This window comes from Glandiceps talaboti, chromosome 18, assembly GCF_964340395.1.
Source record: "Glandiceps talaboti chromosome 18, keGlaTala1.1, whole genome shotgun sequence".
In the NCBI taxonomy this organism is placed as follows: Eukaryota; Metazoa; Hemichordata; class Enteropneusta; family Spengelidae; genus Glandiceps; species Glandiceps talaboti.
Window position 1 is genome coordinate 21,140,685 of NC_135566.1, and position 20,425 is coordinate 21,161,109.

The following is a 20,425-nucleotide window of genomic DNA, read 5'->3' on the forward strand; positions in this document are numbered from 1 at the left end:
AAGTCTATATCAAACCTACAATGTGATAACAAAGTCAATATCATACCAACAATGTGATATATCTAACTCAATGACCACACATACTGAAACACCCTCATACTTCTTACTCATGGCTCTCAATATAACCTTGTAAATGTTATAAGTATATACTCCAGACATATTCTGTTTAACATTTTGCCATTTTCTGTTATAGTAGTATTTTTCTGTCAGAGTGAAAACTGGAGTTGGTCAAGGCATGAGGAATACATGAAAAAAGATAAAGTTGCACTATGGCAGAAATGGTCGATAAATCTTACCTTAGAATGACACCTGGTGCCATAAAGTCAGTAAACGTTGAATCAAGACTTCCATAGATAGGGTCCATAAACTAGAGAAAAAATAGGAAATTTAATATAAAATCATTTTAGAATTGCACATCTTGACTTGAATCTCATGTTCCAATTTTTGTTAATTTTTCTTAAGATAAATACTTACAAATGCCATAGAGGTCATGTGACATGATTATATGAGTAGAGAAATTAATTGACCAGCTCAAAACTCAGTATAAATACAAACATATGGAATTCATTTGAACTCCAAGTCAAACATTTCTGTTTTCATCACTAGTCTTTTAGCTGTAGTATCTGGGGAGCCTCTTCCCCACTTTTAGTTTCGGCTACCATATTTAGCTCTTGCTACCAAGGTAGTCTCTTCTTCACTTTTTGCTTTATCTACCTAGGGAGCCCCTTTTCCATTTTAAGTTTCAGCTACCTAGGGAGTCTCTTCTTCACTTTTTGCTTTATCTACCTAGGGAGTCTCTTTTCCATTTTTAGCTCTTGCTACCTAGGGAGTCTCTTCTTCACTTTTAGCTTTATCTACCTAGGGAGTCTCTTTTCCATTTTAGCTCTTGCTACCAAGGTAGTCTCTTCTTCACTTTTAGCTTTATCTACCTAGGGAGCCCTTTTCCATTTTAAGTTTCAGCTACCTAGGGAGTCTCTTCTTCACTTTTTGCTTTATCTACCTAGGGAGTCTCTTTTCCATTTTTAGCTCTTGCTACCAAGGTAGTCTCTTCTTCACTTTTAGCTTTATCTACCTAGGGAGTCTCTTTTCCATTTTAAGTTTCAGCTACCTAGGGAGTCTCTTCTTCACTTTTTGCTTTATCTACCTAGGGAGTCTCTTTTCCATTTTTAGCTCTTGCTACCTAGGGAGTCTCTTCTTCACTTTTAGCTTTATCTACCTAGAGAGCCCCTTTTCCATTTTAAGTTTCAGCTACCTAGGGAGTCTCTTCTTCACTTTTATATTCAGCTACCTTGGAAGCCTCTTTTCAACTCTATAAGGTTACAGGGACAAGCATTTTGAGACCTTGTCTAACAAGTTCATCCCATTTTCATCAAGTTAGTCAAGGTTGTTTTTACATTATTTTTCCAAGTAGGAAATTATAGGAATGTTTTTCTTTAACAATCAAAAACCTAAAATAAATACCTACGTGTCATCCATATGGCCTGTGATTGGGTTATGTTCCTAGTTGTAATTGTACATACCAAACTAAGTCATTTAATGGTGGAATATATACTTACTACAACTGGTAATGTGCATACCAAACTAAGTCATTTAATGGTGAAATATATACTTACTACAACTGGTAATGTGCATACCAAACTAAGTCATTTAATGGTGGAACATATACTTACTACAACTGGTAATTGTACATACCAAACTAAGTCATTTAATGGTGAAATATATACTTACTACAACTGGTAATGTGCATACCAAACTAAGTCATTTAATGGTGAAATATATACTTACTACAACTGGTAATGTGCATACCAAACTAAGTCATTTAATGGTGAAATATATACTTACTACAACTGGTAATGTGCATACCAAACTAAGTCATTTAATGGTGAAATATATACTTACTACAACTGGTAATGTGCATACCAAACTAAGTCATTTAATGGTGGAACATAAAGTATACTTACTACAACTGGTAATTGTGCTAGTAGTGGATTGGCACCAATTGCTTGCAGGATGACATCAGCAAACTTTTGATATGCTTGAAGTGTTTCCTGTGTTAATGTGACTGCTATTTGCTCATCTGTAAAGTAAGCCACAAAACATTGGTGTGTGTGAAATGATGTCACATATTCTAACATGTATATTCTGTCCTTGTCCTGAAAGTATCCATGTTTGTTTGAACACAGCTAATTTGAGACTTATGTACGTCAGTGTGAACAGAGCTAATGTCTTAATTTGAGACTTATGAATATCAGTGTGAACACAGCTAATGTCTTAATTTGAGACTTATGTACGTCAGTGTGAACCAGGGGCATGAGGCAATAATACTGGTGAAAGTCGAAAATGATAATGATGTCATACAGGTAATAAAGGCTCAAGTTAGCTATGAGTCACATTTACATACTTACTTCTTTATTTATAGTGTATTTTAATAAACTCATTGTTATTTTGGGTATAAGGCCAGAAATGGAATGATTAAAAATATTATATGTATGTACTTGTACACTTTCTGGTCTTTTAAAAAATGAAACAATTTTTTTATAATAATCGCAGAAAAAAAGTTTATATAAATATGGAAGACTCCAAAAAAGAATAAAGAAAAAAGAAAGTATACGGATAGACGTGGTGCAAAATCGACGCTTAATGCGCTCGCGACAGCTGACGCGCTCCGCTGCTTGGCGTGCTCGAGCTCAAACGTATTCCTTGCTTAAACTTGTAATACAGAGGGGTAGGACACAGCATTGAATAAACCTATCAGGATGCTTCAAATCGAACAGGTGACCCATGAATTTTCTCTCAAAGCTTGATACTACCTGCTGCCCTCTTGTGGTGAGGTATATATTTCGCATGTTGCAGTACATTGTGGCGTTGGCGGGACAGTAAAACAGATTGCCAAAACAGCATATTATATGAACTGAAGCTCCGAAACGGTGCGTATTTTGCGAGGGATATAAACAAAAACACAATTGATAATATCTTGGTTTAATCAATATTTAGTGCCGTAGAGTTGCGGTAGGCTCGAACACACAGTCAATTGCGGTCTATATTATTTTCATAAAATTACGTAAAAATAATCATTAAACATTAGTCGTCATATCTGTGTCTCTTCAAAATATACCTTTGAATGAAAGAGAAAACATAACAACATCATTTGACCGTATACTCGTAAGTTTGCCCGAAACAGAAAGCGTCCGTGATCGAGGGCGATGTGGTTTCAAGCTTACGACAAAAAAGAACACCAAAGTGTCCTACCCCTTCTTTTTTAGCAAATGCTGAGCTCGTGGAGGTTGAATTTTCAAATCCAAGATTTGAATCATTCGATCTCGCAATCGCGCGACAAGACAGAGAAGTAAATTCTACGACCGTTGGGGGCGCTATTCAATCAGTACACTCCACAGCAGTGTCCCGTATATTCTATTTGTATTCCAGCACGATTCGATCAAGTTAAGTATATGTATTTCTCTGTGTATTATAATTATATATTAATTAGCGATTCAAGATACTGAATATAATGATAAACAAGAACTTGACAGAACTTGTTGATGTTGTCTATATGGCGTTATTCAATATTGTAATTATAGACATCAGAATTGTTGCCTCAAGCCCTTGTGTGAACATAGCTACTGTCTTAATTTGAGACTTACATATATCAGTGTGAACACAGCTAATGTCTTAATTTGAGACTTATGTATATCAGTGTGGACAGAGCTAATGTCTTAATTTCAGCCCATAATCCAGTTCACTTACTTACTTGTCATATCTAATGTCACTTTAATAGAACTGCCATTAATGGTGGCATTATCAACATGCAGTCCTTGCTCATATCTGTGTAAAAATACAAAAACAATATTATGATTAGTTTCTGAACCAGTACAGCAAAACATTCATACCAGAAAATAAACTATAATTGTACATTTAATATTAATATTTGATTAAAGAAGGGTGAATTCTATGAATGTCTTCTTCAGATGATTGTGGATGATTGTGTTGTTGTAGACCAAATGATTGTATAGGATGATTGTGTTGTTGTGGACCAAAGGATTGTATAGGATGATTGTGTTGTTGTAGACCAAAGGATTGTATAGGATGATTGTGTTGTTGTAGACCAAAGGATTGTATAGGATGATTGTGCTGTTGTAGACCAAAGGATTGTATAGGATGATTGTGTTGTTGTAGACCAAAGGATTGTATAGGATGATTGTGTTGTTGTAGACCAAAGGATTGTATAGGATGATTGTGTTGTTGTAGACCAAATGATTGTATAGGATGATTGTGTTGTTGTGGACCAAATGATTGTATAGGATGATTGTGTTGTTGTGGACCTAAGGATTGTATAGGATGATTGTGTTGTTGTAGACCAAAGGATTGTATAGGATGATTGTGTTGTTGTAGACCAAATGATTGTATAGGATGATTGTGTTGTTGTAGACCAAATGACTGTATAGGATGATTGTGTTGTTGTAGACCAAAGGATTGTATAGGATGATTGTGTTGTTGTAGACCAAATGATTGTATAGGATGATTGTGCTGTTGTAGACCAAAGGATTGTATAGGATGATTGTGTTGTTGTGGACCTAAGGATTGTATAGGATGATTGTGTTGTTGTAGACCAAAGGATTGTATAGGATGATTGTGTTGTTGTAGACCAAAGGATTGTATAGGATGATTGTGCTGTTGTAGACCAAAGGATTGTATAGGATGATTGTGTTGTTGTAGACCAAAGGATTGTATAGGATGATTGTGTTGTTGTAGACCAAAGGATTGTATAGGATGATTGTGTTGTTGTGGACCAAATGATTGTATAGGATGATTGTGTTGTTGTGGACCAAAGGATTGTATAGGATGATTGTGTTGTTGTAGACCAAATGATTGTATAGGATGATTGTGTTGTTGTAGACCAAAGGATTGTATAGGATGATTGTGTTGTTGTAGACCAAAGGATTGTATAGGATGATTGTGTTGTTGTGGACCAAAGGATTGTATAGGATGATTGTGTTGTTGTGGACCAAATGATTGTATAGGATGATTGTGTTGTTGTAGACCAAAGGATTGTATAGGATGATTGTGTTGTTGTAGACCAAAGGATTGTATAGGATGATTGTGTTGTTGTAGACCAAAGGATTGTATAGGATGATTGTGTTGTTGTAGACCAAAGGATTGTATAGGATGATTGTGTTGTTGTAGACCAAAGGATTGTATAGGATGATTGTGTTGTTGTGGACCAAAGGATTGTATAGGATGATTGTGTTGTTGTAGACCAAAGGATTGTATAGGATGATTGTGTTGTTGTAGACCAAATGATTGTATAGGATGATTGTGTTGTTGTAGACCAAAGGATTGTATAGGATGATTGTGTTGTTGTAGACCAAAGGATTGTATAGGATGATTGTGTTGTTGTAGACCAAAGGATTGTATAGGATGATTGTGCTGTTGTGGACCAAATGATTGTATAGGATGATTGTGTTGTTCAGGACAACATTTTGTTGTATAACTCTACCACTATCAATTGTATTGAGGTGTTTGGATAATTTAATCTTACCGTGCTATAAGATCTTGTGAAAAGTTTTGTCCCATGTGAATAATTCCCCAATAATGTCCTTGTTTGACACCATCAATGGCATCATCCATGTGAGAGACGGCTACCTGTACATAGACACCAGAGTAATATATATATATATACTTTATTGTCATGCTAAATTTACATGAAATTCGATGTACATTGGCAGGGGGAAAGGGAAGAACACACAGAGACTATTTCAACTTACTTTACATATACATACATATACATAAACACACGTCAGACTGCTACTGATTCAATAGATGGATTGACCTTGGTACAAAACTGTGCTTAAATCTATTTGTGCGAGAACGTGGAACCCTAAGGCGACGACCACTTGGAAGATATTCATACTCTGTATGAAGTGGATGATTAGGATCTTTCATTATTTTATCCGCCATCTTAATAACTTTATCTTTGTACACCACAGAGTTCTGAACAGGTTCATCATGGCTGTCATCAAGTAACCTTTTACAGATCTTTCTAGGGCGATTGAGGTCTTCTTGGAGATGGTTTGATAGCAGATCATAGAAGGCGGTGTTAGCATAGTTAATAACAGACGATATTGTTGAGTTGAAAAACAGAGCTATTACGTTTGAACTTACATTTAACTTTCTCATTGATCTTATATGATACATTCGTTTGTTTACCTTTCTCAATTGATTTTCTACGTGTTGTGCGAATGACAATTTGCAGTCGATCATACAACCTAAATATGGATATGATGACACTCTCTCTACCTTCATATTATTGATCGCAACTGGTTGTTTTTCATTTTGTCTTCTTCTAAAGTCCAATACAAGCTCTTTCGTCTTTGACACATTAAGATCTAAATAGTTATCATTACACCAGGTGTTAACAAAATCAATACACTCAAAATATTCACGATCGTCATCACTCGAAATAAACCCCACAACAGCTGAGTCGTCTGCATACTTCTCAATCATTGCCCCCTCAGTGTCCCATGCTAAATCATTTGTATACAAAACAAAAAGAACAGGTGACAACACACAACCCTGAGGTGCTCCTGTATTAATTGTAATAGTGCTTGATGTTTCGAAGCTGGTGCGAACATACTGAGATCTTCCGGTCAGATAATCTAATATCCATAATTGTAGATAATTAGGAACATTGAGCACATTCAATTTATTTAGCATTAAATGAGGTTGTATCGTGTTGAATGCTGAAGAGTAGTCAATGAACAAGACTCTAACTGTATTTGACGATTTAATAGTAACTGTTGTTACTATTGCCCTAATAGTAACATTTTCTAGAAACAGTTCAACTACATATGCTATATTTAAGAATAACCACAGTAGATCATCATTCTTGATTAATATATCATGTATAAACGTGGTCAAAATCATCCCTACAAAACACATCTCCCATCATAATTAGCTCATGGCTTCAAAAGAAAATGTCTTCATTCTATGAGTACTGAAAATTCTTCACTACTAACTATGGTTGTCATTCTTCATGGTAGAATTGATTTAGAACAGCATTGTAGCACAACTGTAAAGTTTGAAAGTTTGTGATAAATTAAATTTAAAAAAAATGTTTATCCACCCCAAGGCTTGTTGTTACCCATGCAATATACACATCATTTCAGTATTGCTATGTACACTTTCCTAACTGCAGGGTGACTATATCATATCATTTCAGTATTGCTAAGTACACTTTCCTAGCTGCAGGGTGACTATATCATATCATTTCAGTATTGCTAAGTACACTTTCCTAGCTGCAGGGTGACTATATCATATCATTTCAGTATTGCTATGTACACTTTCCTAACTGCAGTGTGACTATATCATATCATTTCAGTATTGCTATGTACACTTTCCTAGCTGCAGGGTGACTATATCATATCATTTCAGTATTGCTATGTACACTTTCCTAACTGCAGGGTGACTATATCATATCATTTCAGTATTGCTATGTACACTTTCCTAGCTGCAGGGTGACTATATCATATCATTTCAGTATTGCTAAGTACACTTTCCTAGCTGCAGGGTGACTATATCATATCATTTCAGTATTGCTATGTACACTTTCCTAACTGCAGGGGGACTATATCACATCATTTCAGTATTGCTATGTACACTTTCCTAGCTGCAGGGTGACTATATCACATCATTTCAGTATTGCTATGTACACTTTCCTAACTGCAGGGTGACTATATCATATCATTTCAGTATTGCTATGTACACTTTCCTAGCTGCAGGGTGACTATATCATATCATTTCAGTATTGCTATGTACACTTTCCTAACTGCAGGGTGACTATATCACATCATTTCAGTATTGCTATGTACACTTTCCTAGCTGCAGGGTGACTATATCATATCATTTCAGTATTGCTATGTACACTTTCCTAGCTGCAGGGTGACTATATCACATCATTTCAGTATTGCTATGTACACTTTCCTAACTGCAGGGTGACTATAATATCATATCATTTCAGTATTGCTATGTACACTTTCCTAGCTGCAGGGTGACTATATCACATCATTTCAGTATTGCTATGTACACTTTCCTAACTGCAGGGTGACTATATCACATCATTTCAGTATTGCTATGTACACTTTCCTAGCTGCAGGGTGACTATATCACATCATTTCAGTATTGCTATGTACACTTTCCTAACTGCAGGGTGACTATATCATATCATTTCAGTATTGCTATGTACACTTTCCTAGCTGCAGGGTGACTATATCATATCATTTCAGTATTGCTATGTACACTTTCCTAACTGCAGGGTGACTATATCATATCATTTCAGTATTGCTATGTACACTTTCCTAGCTGCAGGGTGACTATATCATATCATTTCAGTATTGCTATGTACACTTTCCTAACTGCAGGGTGACTATATCATATCATTTCAGTATTGCTATGTACACTTTCCTAACTGCAGGGTGACTATATCATATCATTTCAGTATTGCTATGTATACTTTCCTAGCTGCAGGGTGACTATATCATATCATTTCAGTATTGCTATGTACACTTTCCTAACTGCAGGGTGACTATATCACATCATTTCAGTATTGCTATGTACACTTTCCTAGCTGCAGGGTGACTATATCATATCATTTCAGTATTGCTATGTACACTTTCCTAACTGCAGGGTGACTATATCATATCATTTCAGTATTGCTATGTACACTTTCCTAACTGCAGGGTGACTATATCATATCATTTCAGTACTGAGGGTATAAAAAATGGTGTGACCCACCATACCACCAACACCCCTCCCCCCACAGTCTTACTGGTCCATCATGCATATACTTTATGAGATCAAGGACCATTAAAAGCAAGACGCAGTTTCTAACCACAATACTTAAGATTTATTGATAATAATTTTATTATATAATACTTACAAATCTATACAAGGCCTAGGGTTGAGATATTTGACTATCGTACCTGAGATATTGTATGGTTGTTTAAACTCTGCAAGTACACTTGACTGAAAGTAGGGGGATGTTCTTCATTCACTATGGCAACAGACAGTCCATGTGGAGTTCCACCAATTGCAAGACAGAATAAAACAACCTGAATAACTGGTAAAACAACCTGAAAAATCAAAAAGCTAGTAGAGAGAGCAAATATACCCCGGTAAATTATTAAATTACGACCAGATTTAAACTGAATGCCTTAAGTAAGGGCAAGACTTCAGATTTAAACTGAATGCCTTAAGTTATTAAGTAAGGGCAAGACCTGATTTAAACTGACTTCAGATTTTTGTTCCTACACACAATAATTATTGGAATGCAAACAAAATAATGATTTTAACTACAAATATGGCTGTCATTCAGTGCAAGTGATATGACCACCAAATATGATGCTGTGTATAGTTCTTTTCTTCCATATTACTTGTAAAAATGATTTAAAAGAAATTGGCAATGTGTAAATACTGCAGTGTGTCTGTGATAGGCAGGAATTGGCTTGATTTTGATCCAAGGTCAAGGTCAAAGGCCAAGGTCTCCAAAGATAGCTTGTATATGATAATATGGTGTATACATTTGAATGAAGTATCTGTGTTGTACAGTTTTTGAGTTTATACGAAGTAAATTGATTTTAAATTACAAATATGGCCACCATGCAGTCAAATTTATATATATCAAAAAACAAATTGATGTGCATATGTTCCATATCACATGCATATGATATGTCACCTTTGTGTCAGGTTTGAAAGAAATCGGATGTTGCATGTCTAAGAAATGATGTATAAATTATGTACACATCTCTATGAGAAGCTCTATAAATTTTCAGCTTCAGATTCAAGCGTTCATCAGATACGAACAATCAAAATATACTAACTTGCTGTGTGCTGAAATTCCTTAAAAAGTTTTATTTTGTCGCTTGATCATCAAGCAATCATTTGACAGTGCTATTCTTGATGTGTTTTTGTCTTCAAATAAATATTTTTTGTAAGGTTGCAGTACAGAAAGTACGCTTTCCATTGATGTATAATACATGAAGATTGTACAATGGGGAAAATGGGGAATACTTCGTATATGTGGAGGACAGCACACCAAGCATGGACGGTTTGAACACCAAGCATGGACGGTTTGATACCTACCATTTTTCATTCAGTTTTATTCAAACATAATTATGATTGTCGTTTCAACATCAAACTTTAAAAAAGAAATCTAAAATGAATAACATTACATGGTATTTCCAATGAAATGCGGAAGTTTTTTAAATGAAAGTATGAAATGTATATGGAGCAATTAGATATCCAACTAACAATGAGTATGACATCAAGACAGTGTCCATCAAGTATATCCTGACTGCACATGTTGTACCATGTATTTATTAATACATCCATGGTTGTACAGTCTAGTCGACTATGGTCAACTTATTAGCGACAGTGATTGAACATGAAGGTAGGCACGAGTATCATCATTACCATTTTCCAGCTTTAGTTTAGTTCTTATTAAGTAAATATCGTAATTCTGGTAGTTTTGATGTGTATTTAGTATTTGCTACGTAGTTAGTAAACCAGTGAAATTAAAAGGAAAACATGCTGGTCTCCCAAAACACCTCGATAGTACAACTTTTGAAATTGGTAGTTGTGCCATCAATTGCTAGATTATGTGGTTTGGGATGATCACTGCCAAGATAAGAGCATGTTTTGGTGACTTCATCACACAGTTCGGTTTAATGCCAGTTAAGCAAGCCTGCAAGCTATACAAATTGGTGAGTGGGACCAGAATGTGATGTCATTCCTTGGTCTACACCTGCACAGATTTCAAGTTTATTCGGGTCATTTCAACTGCAACTGTGCTGTTTATGGATATTGAATACTCTTAATTAGGAGTGGTGTGGAACTGATTATAATGAGGTAAAATAAGGAGTGGTGTGGAACTGATTATAATGAGGTAAAATTAGGAATGGTGTAGAACTGATTATAATGAGGTAAAATTAGGAGTGGTGTGGAACTGATTATAATATGAGGTAAAATTAGGAGTGGTGTGGAACTGATTATAATGAGGTAAAATTAGGAGTGGTGTGGAACTGATTATAATATGAGGTAAAATTAGGAGTGGTGTGGAACTGATTATAATATGAGGTAAAATTAGGAGTGGTGTGGAACTGATTATAATGAGGTAAAATTAGGAGTGGTGTGGAACTGATTATAATGAGGTAAAATTAGGAGTGGTGTGGAACTGATTATAATATGAGGTAAAATTAGGAGTGGTGTGGAACTGATTATAATATGAGGTAAAATTGGGAATGGTGTAGAACTGATTATAATGAGGTAAAATTAGGAGTGGTGTAGAACTGATTATAATATGAGGTAAAATTAGGAGTGGTGTGGAACTGATTATAATATGAGGTAAAATTAGGAGTGGTGTAGAACTGATTATAATGAGGTAAAATTAGGAGTGGTGTGGAACTGATTATAATGAGGTAAAATTAGGAGTGGTGTGGAACTGATTATAATGAGGTAAAATTAGGAGTGGTGTAGAACTGATTATAATGAGGTAAAATTAGGAATGGTGTGGAACTGATTATAATGAGGTAAAATTAGGAGTGGTGTAAAACTGATTATAATATGAGGTAAAATTAGGAGTGGTGTGGAACTGATTATAATGAGGTAAAATTAGGAGTGGTGTGGAACTGATTATAATGAGGTAAAATTAGGAGTGGTGTAGAACTGATTATAATATGAGGTAAAATTAGGAGTGGTGTGGAACTGATTATAATATGAGGTAAAATTAGGAGTGGTGTGGAACTGATTATAATATGAGGTAAAATTAGGAGTGGTGTGGAACTGATTATAATGAGGTAAAATTAGGAGTGGTGTGGAACTGATTATAATGAGGTAAAATTAGGAGTGGTGTGGAACTGATTATAATGAGGTAAAATTAGGAGTGGTGTGGAACTGATTATAATATGAGGTAAAATTAGGAGTGGTGTAGAACTGATTATAATATGAGGTAAAATTAGGAGTGGTGTGGAACTGATTATAATGAGGTAAAATTAGGAGTGGTGTGGAACTGATTATAATATGAGGTAAAATTAGGAGTGGTGTGGAACTGATTATAATATGAGGTAAAATTAGGAGTGGTGTGGAACTGATTATAATGAGGTAAAATTAGGAGTGGTGTGGAACTGATTATAATATGAGGTAAAATTAGGAGTGTTGTGGAACTGATTATAATGAGGTAAAATTAGGAGTGGTGTGGAACTGATTATAATGAGGTAAAATTAGGAATGGTGTGGAACTGATTATAATGAGGTAAAATTAGGAGTGTTGTGGAACTGATTATAATATGAAGTAAAATTAGGAGTGGTGTGGAACTGATTATAATGAGGTAAAATTAGGAGTGGTGTGGAACTGATTATAATGAGGTAAAATTGGAATCAAAATACAAGGAAGCAGTGTGGGGGGGGGTACTCCTAGAAATTATTGAAATTCAAGGATAAAAGAAGAATGCTTTCTGATGTTATTTTAACATGTTGAGGTGGTAACATACAAGAAAGTAGTGTGGGGTCGGGTACAGTAGAGGGTTTCCCCCTCCCTGCCCCCTAGAAAATTTTGAAATTTAAGGACTAAAAGAGTGCTATCTGGTGTTATATTAACATAGGTGCTGATCACAATGGAAATTGTATATTGTTGATACCATTTAAAATTATTTTATCAAACATTACAGTATTAATTGAAGGTACTAAGTCAGGTCAGTATTCTTAGCTATTTGATTTAATGACAGTTTGCCATTTTGTTTCAGAATTTGAAAGGTTTAGTCTCACACAGCATATTACCTTTGTACTAGGTTTGAGTGAAATCACTGCATGCTGAATGAATCTGTGCATGCCAGAGATATATGGGTGCATGCACGCATGCAAGGATGGATGGAACCCAATGTAATAGCCCCCTCTGTCAATTGTATATTGCTTGGGGCTGGACTAGATAAGTTGCAAGGCAACTATTTCCATTCCCCTTTCCCGCTCGCTATTGATAAACATATTTATCTTGCCTAGCACATGTATTTGTACATGTAGTGTGTAATTACTATATCTTGTTCGGAATAAATTATTGCCACTATTTGACCTTGAATATGGAGGTCAAGCATGCACACACAGATGGCTGGATTGAGGGAACCAAACATATAAGCCCCGGCCCTTTGGACAGTGTCCGTTGGGGGCTAAAAAACTAACCCAGGTCTTCTCTTGAATCTATTGAGATCTTTGATAACCAATGCTAACAGATTCCAACCACTTGGTACCACTTGTCCACAATTCTGACAACACCCACCACCTGCCATCCAGAAATGAGAACAGTCAAGTTAAATGAAGTATACAGATATGAAGACATACAAGTCTTCATACAAGACATACTCCCCCCCCTCTCCCTCCCCCCCCCCCCCCACTTAAATGTGACTCAGTGAATGGAGACATGATTTAAAAGAAATTGGTGACAACAAATAAATACTACAAAGTGACTCATAATGCAGGGGATTGCTGAAATAAATGTAACTGAACCTGAAGATCCAGACCTAAGTCAAAGGTCAATGTGAATGTGTAAAAATGAAAGTTTCCATACGGCAATATAGGAATAAACACTTGAATGTAGTCTACATGTATTAAGATTTATGAGTTAATTGGTAAATCACAATTGTTCACTACAAATACGGCTAAAGTGTGTACAATATGCAAGTAATAGCTTAATTTATGATGATCTGTGAATAGAGTTCATCCAACTAAAGTTGTTTAGTTAAGCAGTATTAAATATACAGATTGTTTAATACAAATGTCTCCCATTCAGCAAAAAATACATGAGCACCAAAAATAAATGCTTATGTGTGCTTCTTTTCTTCAATATTACTTGTAAACATGATTTAAAAGAAATTGGCAACATGTAAATACTACGATCTGCCTGGAAGGGCAGGAATTGACAATTAGCCCTAAAGGTGAAGGTTAAAGGTCACAGTTCAAGGTCTCAAAAGATAGCTTGCATCTGACAATATATGGGGGTAGACACTTGAATTGAGTGTCTGCATATTACAGTTTTTGAGTTATGCAATACAATTTGTACATTGTAAATATTGATTTTTAACTACAAATATGGTCACCATGCAGTCAAATTGCATATATCAAAAAATGGTGCCAATGGCATTGCAGCACAACTGTACAGTTTTCAAAAACGTTTATCCACATGTTGATCCATGCTAGGTATAGGTGTTCATTTGCTGAATGGCTATCTAGTTGCATAACGTATCCAACCATGTTGTTATCTTTGCAATATACATGATCATTGGCTGTTGCTATGGGCGTGGTCATGTTGCTAGACATACTAGTATATTTGCATACATTTTTTGAATGTTTGTTCACTTGTCTATGAATCCCTGATGTTATCTTTGCAATATACATGATCATTTGGCTGTTGCTATGGGTGTGGTCTTATTGCTAGGTATATCTGCACACATTATTTGAAAGTTTATTCATTTGTCTATTAATCCCTGTTATCTTTGCAATATATGTGATCATTAGGCTGTTGCTATCATGGTCTTGTTGCTAGGCAAATTTACATACATTTTTACGGATGTTTATTCACTTGTCTATTAATCCCTGTTATCTTTGTGAAATACACCACCATTTGGCTGTTGTTATGGGCGTGGTCATGGTTGCTAGGGATATTTGCATACATTTACCTACCAGATGATATTGTTATTTGACCAAAATATACTGCCATTTGGTTGTTGCTAAGGGCATGGCCATGGTTGCTAAGGGCAATTGTGTCAAAATATTTGAAGAAAATCTACAGAATAACACTTCAAGGAACATCTCGCCAAATTTCAGTCTCATTCACCAAGTACTTTTTGAGATATAAATTTTTGACCAATTTTTTACACCTAATTTGCATATCACTCATGGAATCATTGTATGCTTAACATTTCTTCGTCCATACATCTCTATATTCATTCCCATTAAATTTCAGCCCAATCTGCTGAGTAGTTTTGGAATTAAAGATTTTTTGACTAAAAAGACACATTTTTAGCCCTAATTTGCATATTACTGATGGAATCATCATGTCATGAACAAATCTTAATTTACTCCCCCCTAAAAATGTTTCCACCAAATTTCAGGCCAATCTGCCAAGTAGTTTTGGAGTTTAAGTTTTTTTTACCAAAAATCACATTTTTTGATGCAAAATGCACATCTCTGACGTGATCATTTTCATTTGAACAATATCTCTACTAGACACCTAAAGTGACATGACCACCAAATATCAAAGTAATCGGTCCAGCAGTTTTTGACTTTAAGTTGTTTACACACACACACACACACACACACACACACACACACACACAGACAGATAGACAGACATTTCGCGATGCCTATAGCACTACTGAACCTTATCAGTTCAGTTGTGCTAAAATCAAATTGACATGTATATGTCCCATATGATGTCACCTTTGTATCAGGTTTGAAAGAAATCGGATGTTGCATGTCTGAGAAATGACATATTACACACCCCCATGCACGCATGCACACACACACACACACACACACACACACACACACACGCACTGATAGACAGAGCCCTTTGGTGGGTAAACTATACAAACAAATCTGTATTACTATTGTCATAGTAATTATAAGACAAGACTCAACTCACAGCAACAACCTCTGCTGTTCTTTGTTCTGTAATCACTTCTCTTGTCAAGCAGTGAAGTGTGCTCATCTGGCTCAACTTCATCATAATCACCACTCCTTTCAATCATCTTGTCACCATGGAAACTACTTTGATTGACACCATATGTTTTGTCTATTGCTTGGTAATTAATGGATACTTCCTCAAGCTGTTGGTAAAGAATACACATTATGACCATCATCCACTTCAAGTTATTTAGAAAACTCTTCAGATGACAATAACATGAACATTTTGACTTTTTACAGGCATCACAGTAATTTCTAGAACAGCAACATACCAATGTTGCTAGCTAATTACTCCATAATATTGACAGTTTGATCGCCCCATATCAAGCCACATGTTTATTTTGTAAGTGATGTCTAAGCCATACTTAGGCCTTTCTTGTTTATTAGAACAGTGGTGTAGCACCAAGGGTGAAGTTATAGGACCCTAAAACTTTATCCGGAAGAAACCATTTCATGTACAGGTTATAAGTTGGTATAAACATATTTGTATTTATATACTCAACTTTACTATCACACTTTGGCAAGCTTGCTAATCTTTATTCAGGACCATCAATGTATAAAAGAAAAACATTGAAGTCGGCAACGAATCATAAATATTGTTATTATTATTGATTGTACCAACACTGCAAAGTTGCCCACACTCTTCAATGAATCGGCCTTCCATTTAACATTTATGAAATTACATGGTTCACTCAAACCAGGTCTTACACCAGCTGCAACAATTGTAGCGTTTACTGTGATTTTGAGGGTTTTTCTTCTGTTTTTGTGCTCTTTTTCCCGTTCCAAAGTTTAACTGGAAGCAATCGCTACAATTCCACTTATGGTAACACAACTTTTACATACATTTATGGACGGCATTACTCTGTTATTTTTTAATATTGATTTCCCAGATCTTGTTTGTTAGTCTCTCAAAATCATTTGATAGCGTTTTGTACATTGTGAGAACACACATGTACAGCGGGACTGGTCAAATGACTTACCAAAGTTACCAGCTGTCCCTAATCGTTTGTCGTCCGAATACAGACACAGAGAAAAGACATTTCAAAGAGTGAGATGTGTGCATGCACACACACAGAGATTATCATGGATTTTGACCTCATTCCCAACATATCTTCAGTGTCATGCATTTACTTGGAGTGAAAATTCTTACATTTCCTGATTGGGCATTTTTCCGAAATATTTCTATTTCTGTGCTAGCACTGGGCTTCAAAAATCATTCACCAAATTTCCCACATTTGGCTAATGTTGTCTATTTTCCATTAGCCACATGGAAAAATCATTAGCCACAAACTGTAAACATCGAAAATGTTACATTGTTTGTTCTTACATTGTCTTGTCTTAATTTCCAATATTTTGTCTTATTATCTTATTATTGTTATCGTGAGCACTAACAGTTATACTAAACTTTGCCTCCATCAAAATCTTGACTCTATCATGCTGAACTAAAATTTGCCAGTTTACTGTGTATTTCTATTGTAGATGCTAAAATAGGAATTTACATTGTATTAATGTTCCTTCCTACATTAGATCAACCACTGATTCATCACATCTTTTAATCCCGTTTCTCCCAAGAGGGTATTTGTTTGTACACAAGAACACGTTACATAGAAAGAGGATTAAGCTGTCTAAACAATTCTTTGAGCAATACCACTGACCAATCTTTGCACTGTATACACTTCTGTCTTTATTTTGTAAATTTATTTGTTTGTTTTTTCTATTCCTGGTAAGAATCCAGTTATTGTGCAACTCTTTATCATATGAATGAATAACACAATATTACAATGGGATACATAAATTTTGTTTCACAGTTAAATTTGATCAGGGATGAGCAAATCTATTTCTAACAATGTAGAAGTACCGACAAGAATATCCTAAGCTCAGTATAGGAGTACCTTTCAATTCAAAATATAGAACAATCTTTGATTGTCATGAGAAGTACGTCAAGATTTTGATGTAGCTTTATTGTGAACTATGTAATATTTACAATAGCATGATTGTTTCATGAACAATTCTGAGAACAAGAAGACTAAATTGACACAGGTGTGCATTTGCATGCCATAAGGACAACAGAGAGACGACACCAAAACCACACGACATATCATCCAACTGTAGCTACGTATACAATCACCAGTCGTAAAATTTGAGCCGCGGATTTGTCATCTGAATTTAAGCATATTTAGTGTGAAACAAATTACAAACTAAATTAAACCTCTTAGATTTATACTATTTGATCGAATTATATTTTAAGTTATTTCAAACAAAATTTTTAGTAGAAATATGAAAGAAAAATGTCATTTTCTGATATGAAATTTGGGCTATGAATGTTCCTGAACTTGCGGACCAAAATGAACTGAATATTCTTTCAGAATATGTAAAACAAAAGTCTTTTTATAGGCGATATAAAAGTCAAAACCATACTTCAATTGCCTAACCACGTAATATTACTTCAACCAATGCTTGGCAATTGGCATGATTGGTAGGCCTGCTTCCCACATGGCCCGTACATGTATGCTGGCTTTTCAACACGGTGTATTCATGGTGTAACCATTTCTAACTTACGATGGTCCATGATGCCTTGATACTCCATACAACGTTATGTTAAATCTTGCTAACAGACCTATAGTTTCAATGTATAAAACTTTGTACATACATCGCTTAATGATGACTGCAGTTTCAGAAGAAACATGGTGGCTGCCAGTCAAATTATTTTACACACATTGTAAAGTCGGGGAAATGGCCATTGACTCTCGGTTGGTGAGAATTTTGATTCGCCACTGAGGTGAATAACTTAGATTTTTTTGCCATTTGACCTTTATTTTCACATTTGGGAGAGTAGAATGAGTAGTGTGAGTACATACTACTTGGTGCAAAACAAATTCAACTGAAAACAAAATCGATTTTATCAGAAGAGAACTGAAATGGGTCAAACACCCCCCCCCCCCCCCCCAGTAAATGAATTTAGTTTTTTATCCGACATTGAACTATTGATCTTGCCTCTAATTATCGATCAAACTGTCAATATTAGCTAATTAACATTGGTATTAACATTGTCCTAGAAATTACTGCAATGCCTTTTAAATAAAGTTTGTACTACAGCTAATCTACAAACATTTCATTACAGTTCTAATCTCACCAGTGTACATGATCAGTTCTAATCTCACCAGTGTACATCATCAGTTCTAATCTCACCAGTGTACATGATCAGTTCTAATCTCACCAGTGTACATCATCAGTTCTAATCTCACCAGTGTACATGATCAGTTCTAATCTCACCAGTGTACATCACCAGTTCTAATCTCACCAGTGTACATGATCAGTTCTAATCTCACCAGTGTACATGATCAGTTCTAATCTCACCAGTGTACATCATCAGTTCTAATCTCACCAGTGTACATCATCAGTTCTAATCTCACCAGTGTACATCATCAGTTCTAATCTCACCAGTGTACATCATCAGTTCTAATCTCACCAGTGTACATGATCAGTTCTAATCTCACTAGTGTACATGATCAGTTCTAATCTCACCAGTGTACATCACCAGTTCTAATCTCACCAGTGTACATGATCAGTTCTAATCTCACCAGTGTACATGATCAGTTCTAATCTCACCAGTGTACATCATCAGTTCTAATCTCACCAGTGTACATCACCAGTTCTAATCTCACCAGTGTACATGATCAGTTCTAATCTCACCAGTGTACATGATCAGTTCTAATCTCACCAGTGTACATGATCAGTTCTAATCTCACCAGTGTACATGATCAGTTCTAATCTCACCAGTGTACATCATCAGTTCTAATCTCACCAGTGTACATGATCAGTTCTAATCTCACCAGTGTACATGATCAGTTCTAATCTCACCAGTGTACATCACCAGTTCTAATCTCACCAGTGTACACGATCAGTTCTAATCTCACCAGTGTACATCATCAGTTCTAATCTCACCAGTGTACATGATCAGTTCTAATCTCACCAGTGTACATGATCAGTTCTAATCTCTCCAGTGTACATCATCAGTTCTAATCTCACCAGTGTACATGATCAGTTCTAATCTCACCAGTGCACATCATCAGTTCTAATCTCACCAGTGTACATCATCAGTTCTAATCTCACCAGTCTACATGATCAGTTCTAATCTCACCAGTGTACATGATCAGTTCTAATCTCACCAGTGTACATGATCAGTTCTAATCTCACCAGTGTACATCATCAGTTCTAATCTCACCAGTGTACATGATCAGTTCTAATCTCACCAGTGTACATGATCAGTTCTAATCTCACCAGTGTACATGATCAGTTCTAATCTCACCAGTGTACATGATCAGTTCTAATCTCACCAGTCTACATCATCAGTTCTAATCTCACCAGTGTACATGATCAGTTCTAATCTCACCAGTCTACATCATCAGTTCTAATCTCACCAGTGTACATCATCAGTTCTAATCTCACCAGTCTACATCATCAGTTCTAATCTCACCAGTCTACATCATCAGTTCTAATCTCACCAGTGTACATGATCAGTTCTAATCTCACCAGTGTACATGATCAGTTCTAATCTCACCAGTGTACATGATCAGTTCTAATCTCACCAGTGTACATGATCAGTTCTAATCTCACCAGTGTACATGATCAGTTCTAATCTCACCAGTGTACATCATCAGTTCTAATCTCACCAGTGTACATGATCAGTTCTAATCTCACCA

At 35.6% G+C, this 20,425-nt stretch overlaps 1 protein-coding gene across 1 annotated transcript in view; it reads right to left on the reverse strand.

Annotated features, from left to right (window-relative positions):
* The window catches only part of LOC144448938 (ABC transporter G family member 20-like), a 66,201-nt gene that overhangs the window by 24,293 nt on the left and 21,483 nt on the right, over window positions 1-20,425 (reverse strand). The window contains exons 8-14 of the mRNA XM_078139320.1: window positions 15,688-15,859; window positions 13,221-13,320; window positions 8,976-9,141; window positions 5,537-5,640; window positions 3,749-3,822; window positions 1,962-2,077; window positions 297-367 (exon numbers count right to left, since the gene is read on the reverse strand). Of these exons, the coding sequence (XP_077995446.1) occupies window positions 297-367; window positions 1,962-2,077; window positions 3,749-3,822; window positions 5,537-5,640; window positions 8,976-9,141; window positions 13,221-13,320; window positions 15,688-15,859 (803 nt within the window). The remainder of the gene's footprint in view (window positions 1-296; window positions 368-1,961; window positions 2,078-3,748; window positions 3,823-5,536; window positions 5,641-8,975; window positions 9,142-13,220; window positions 13,321-15,687; window positions 15,860-20,425) is intronic.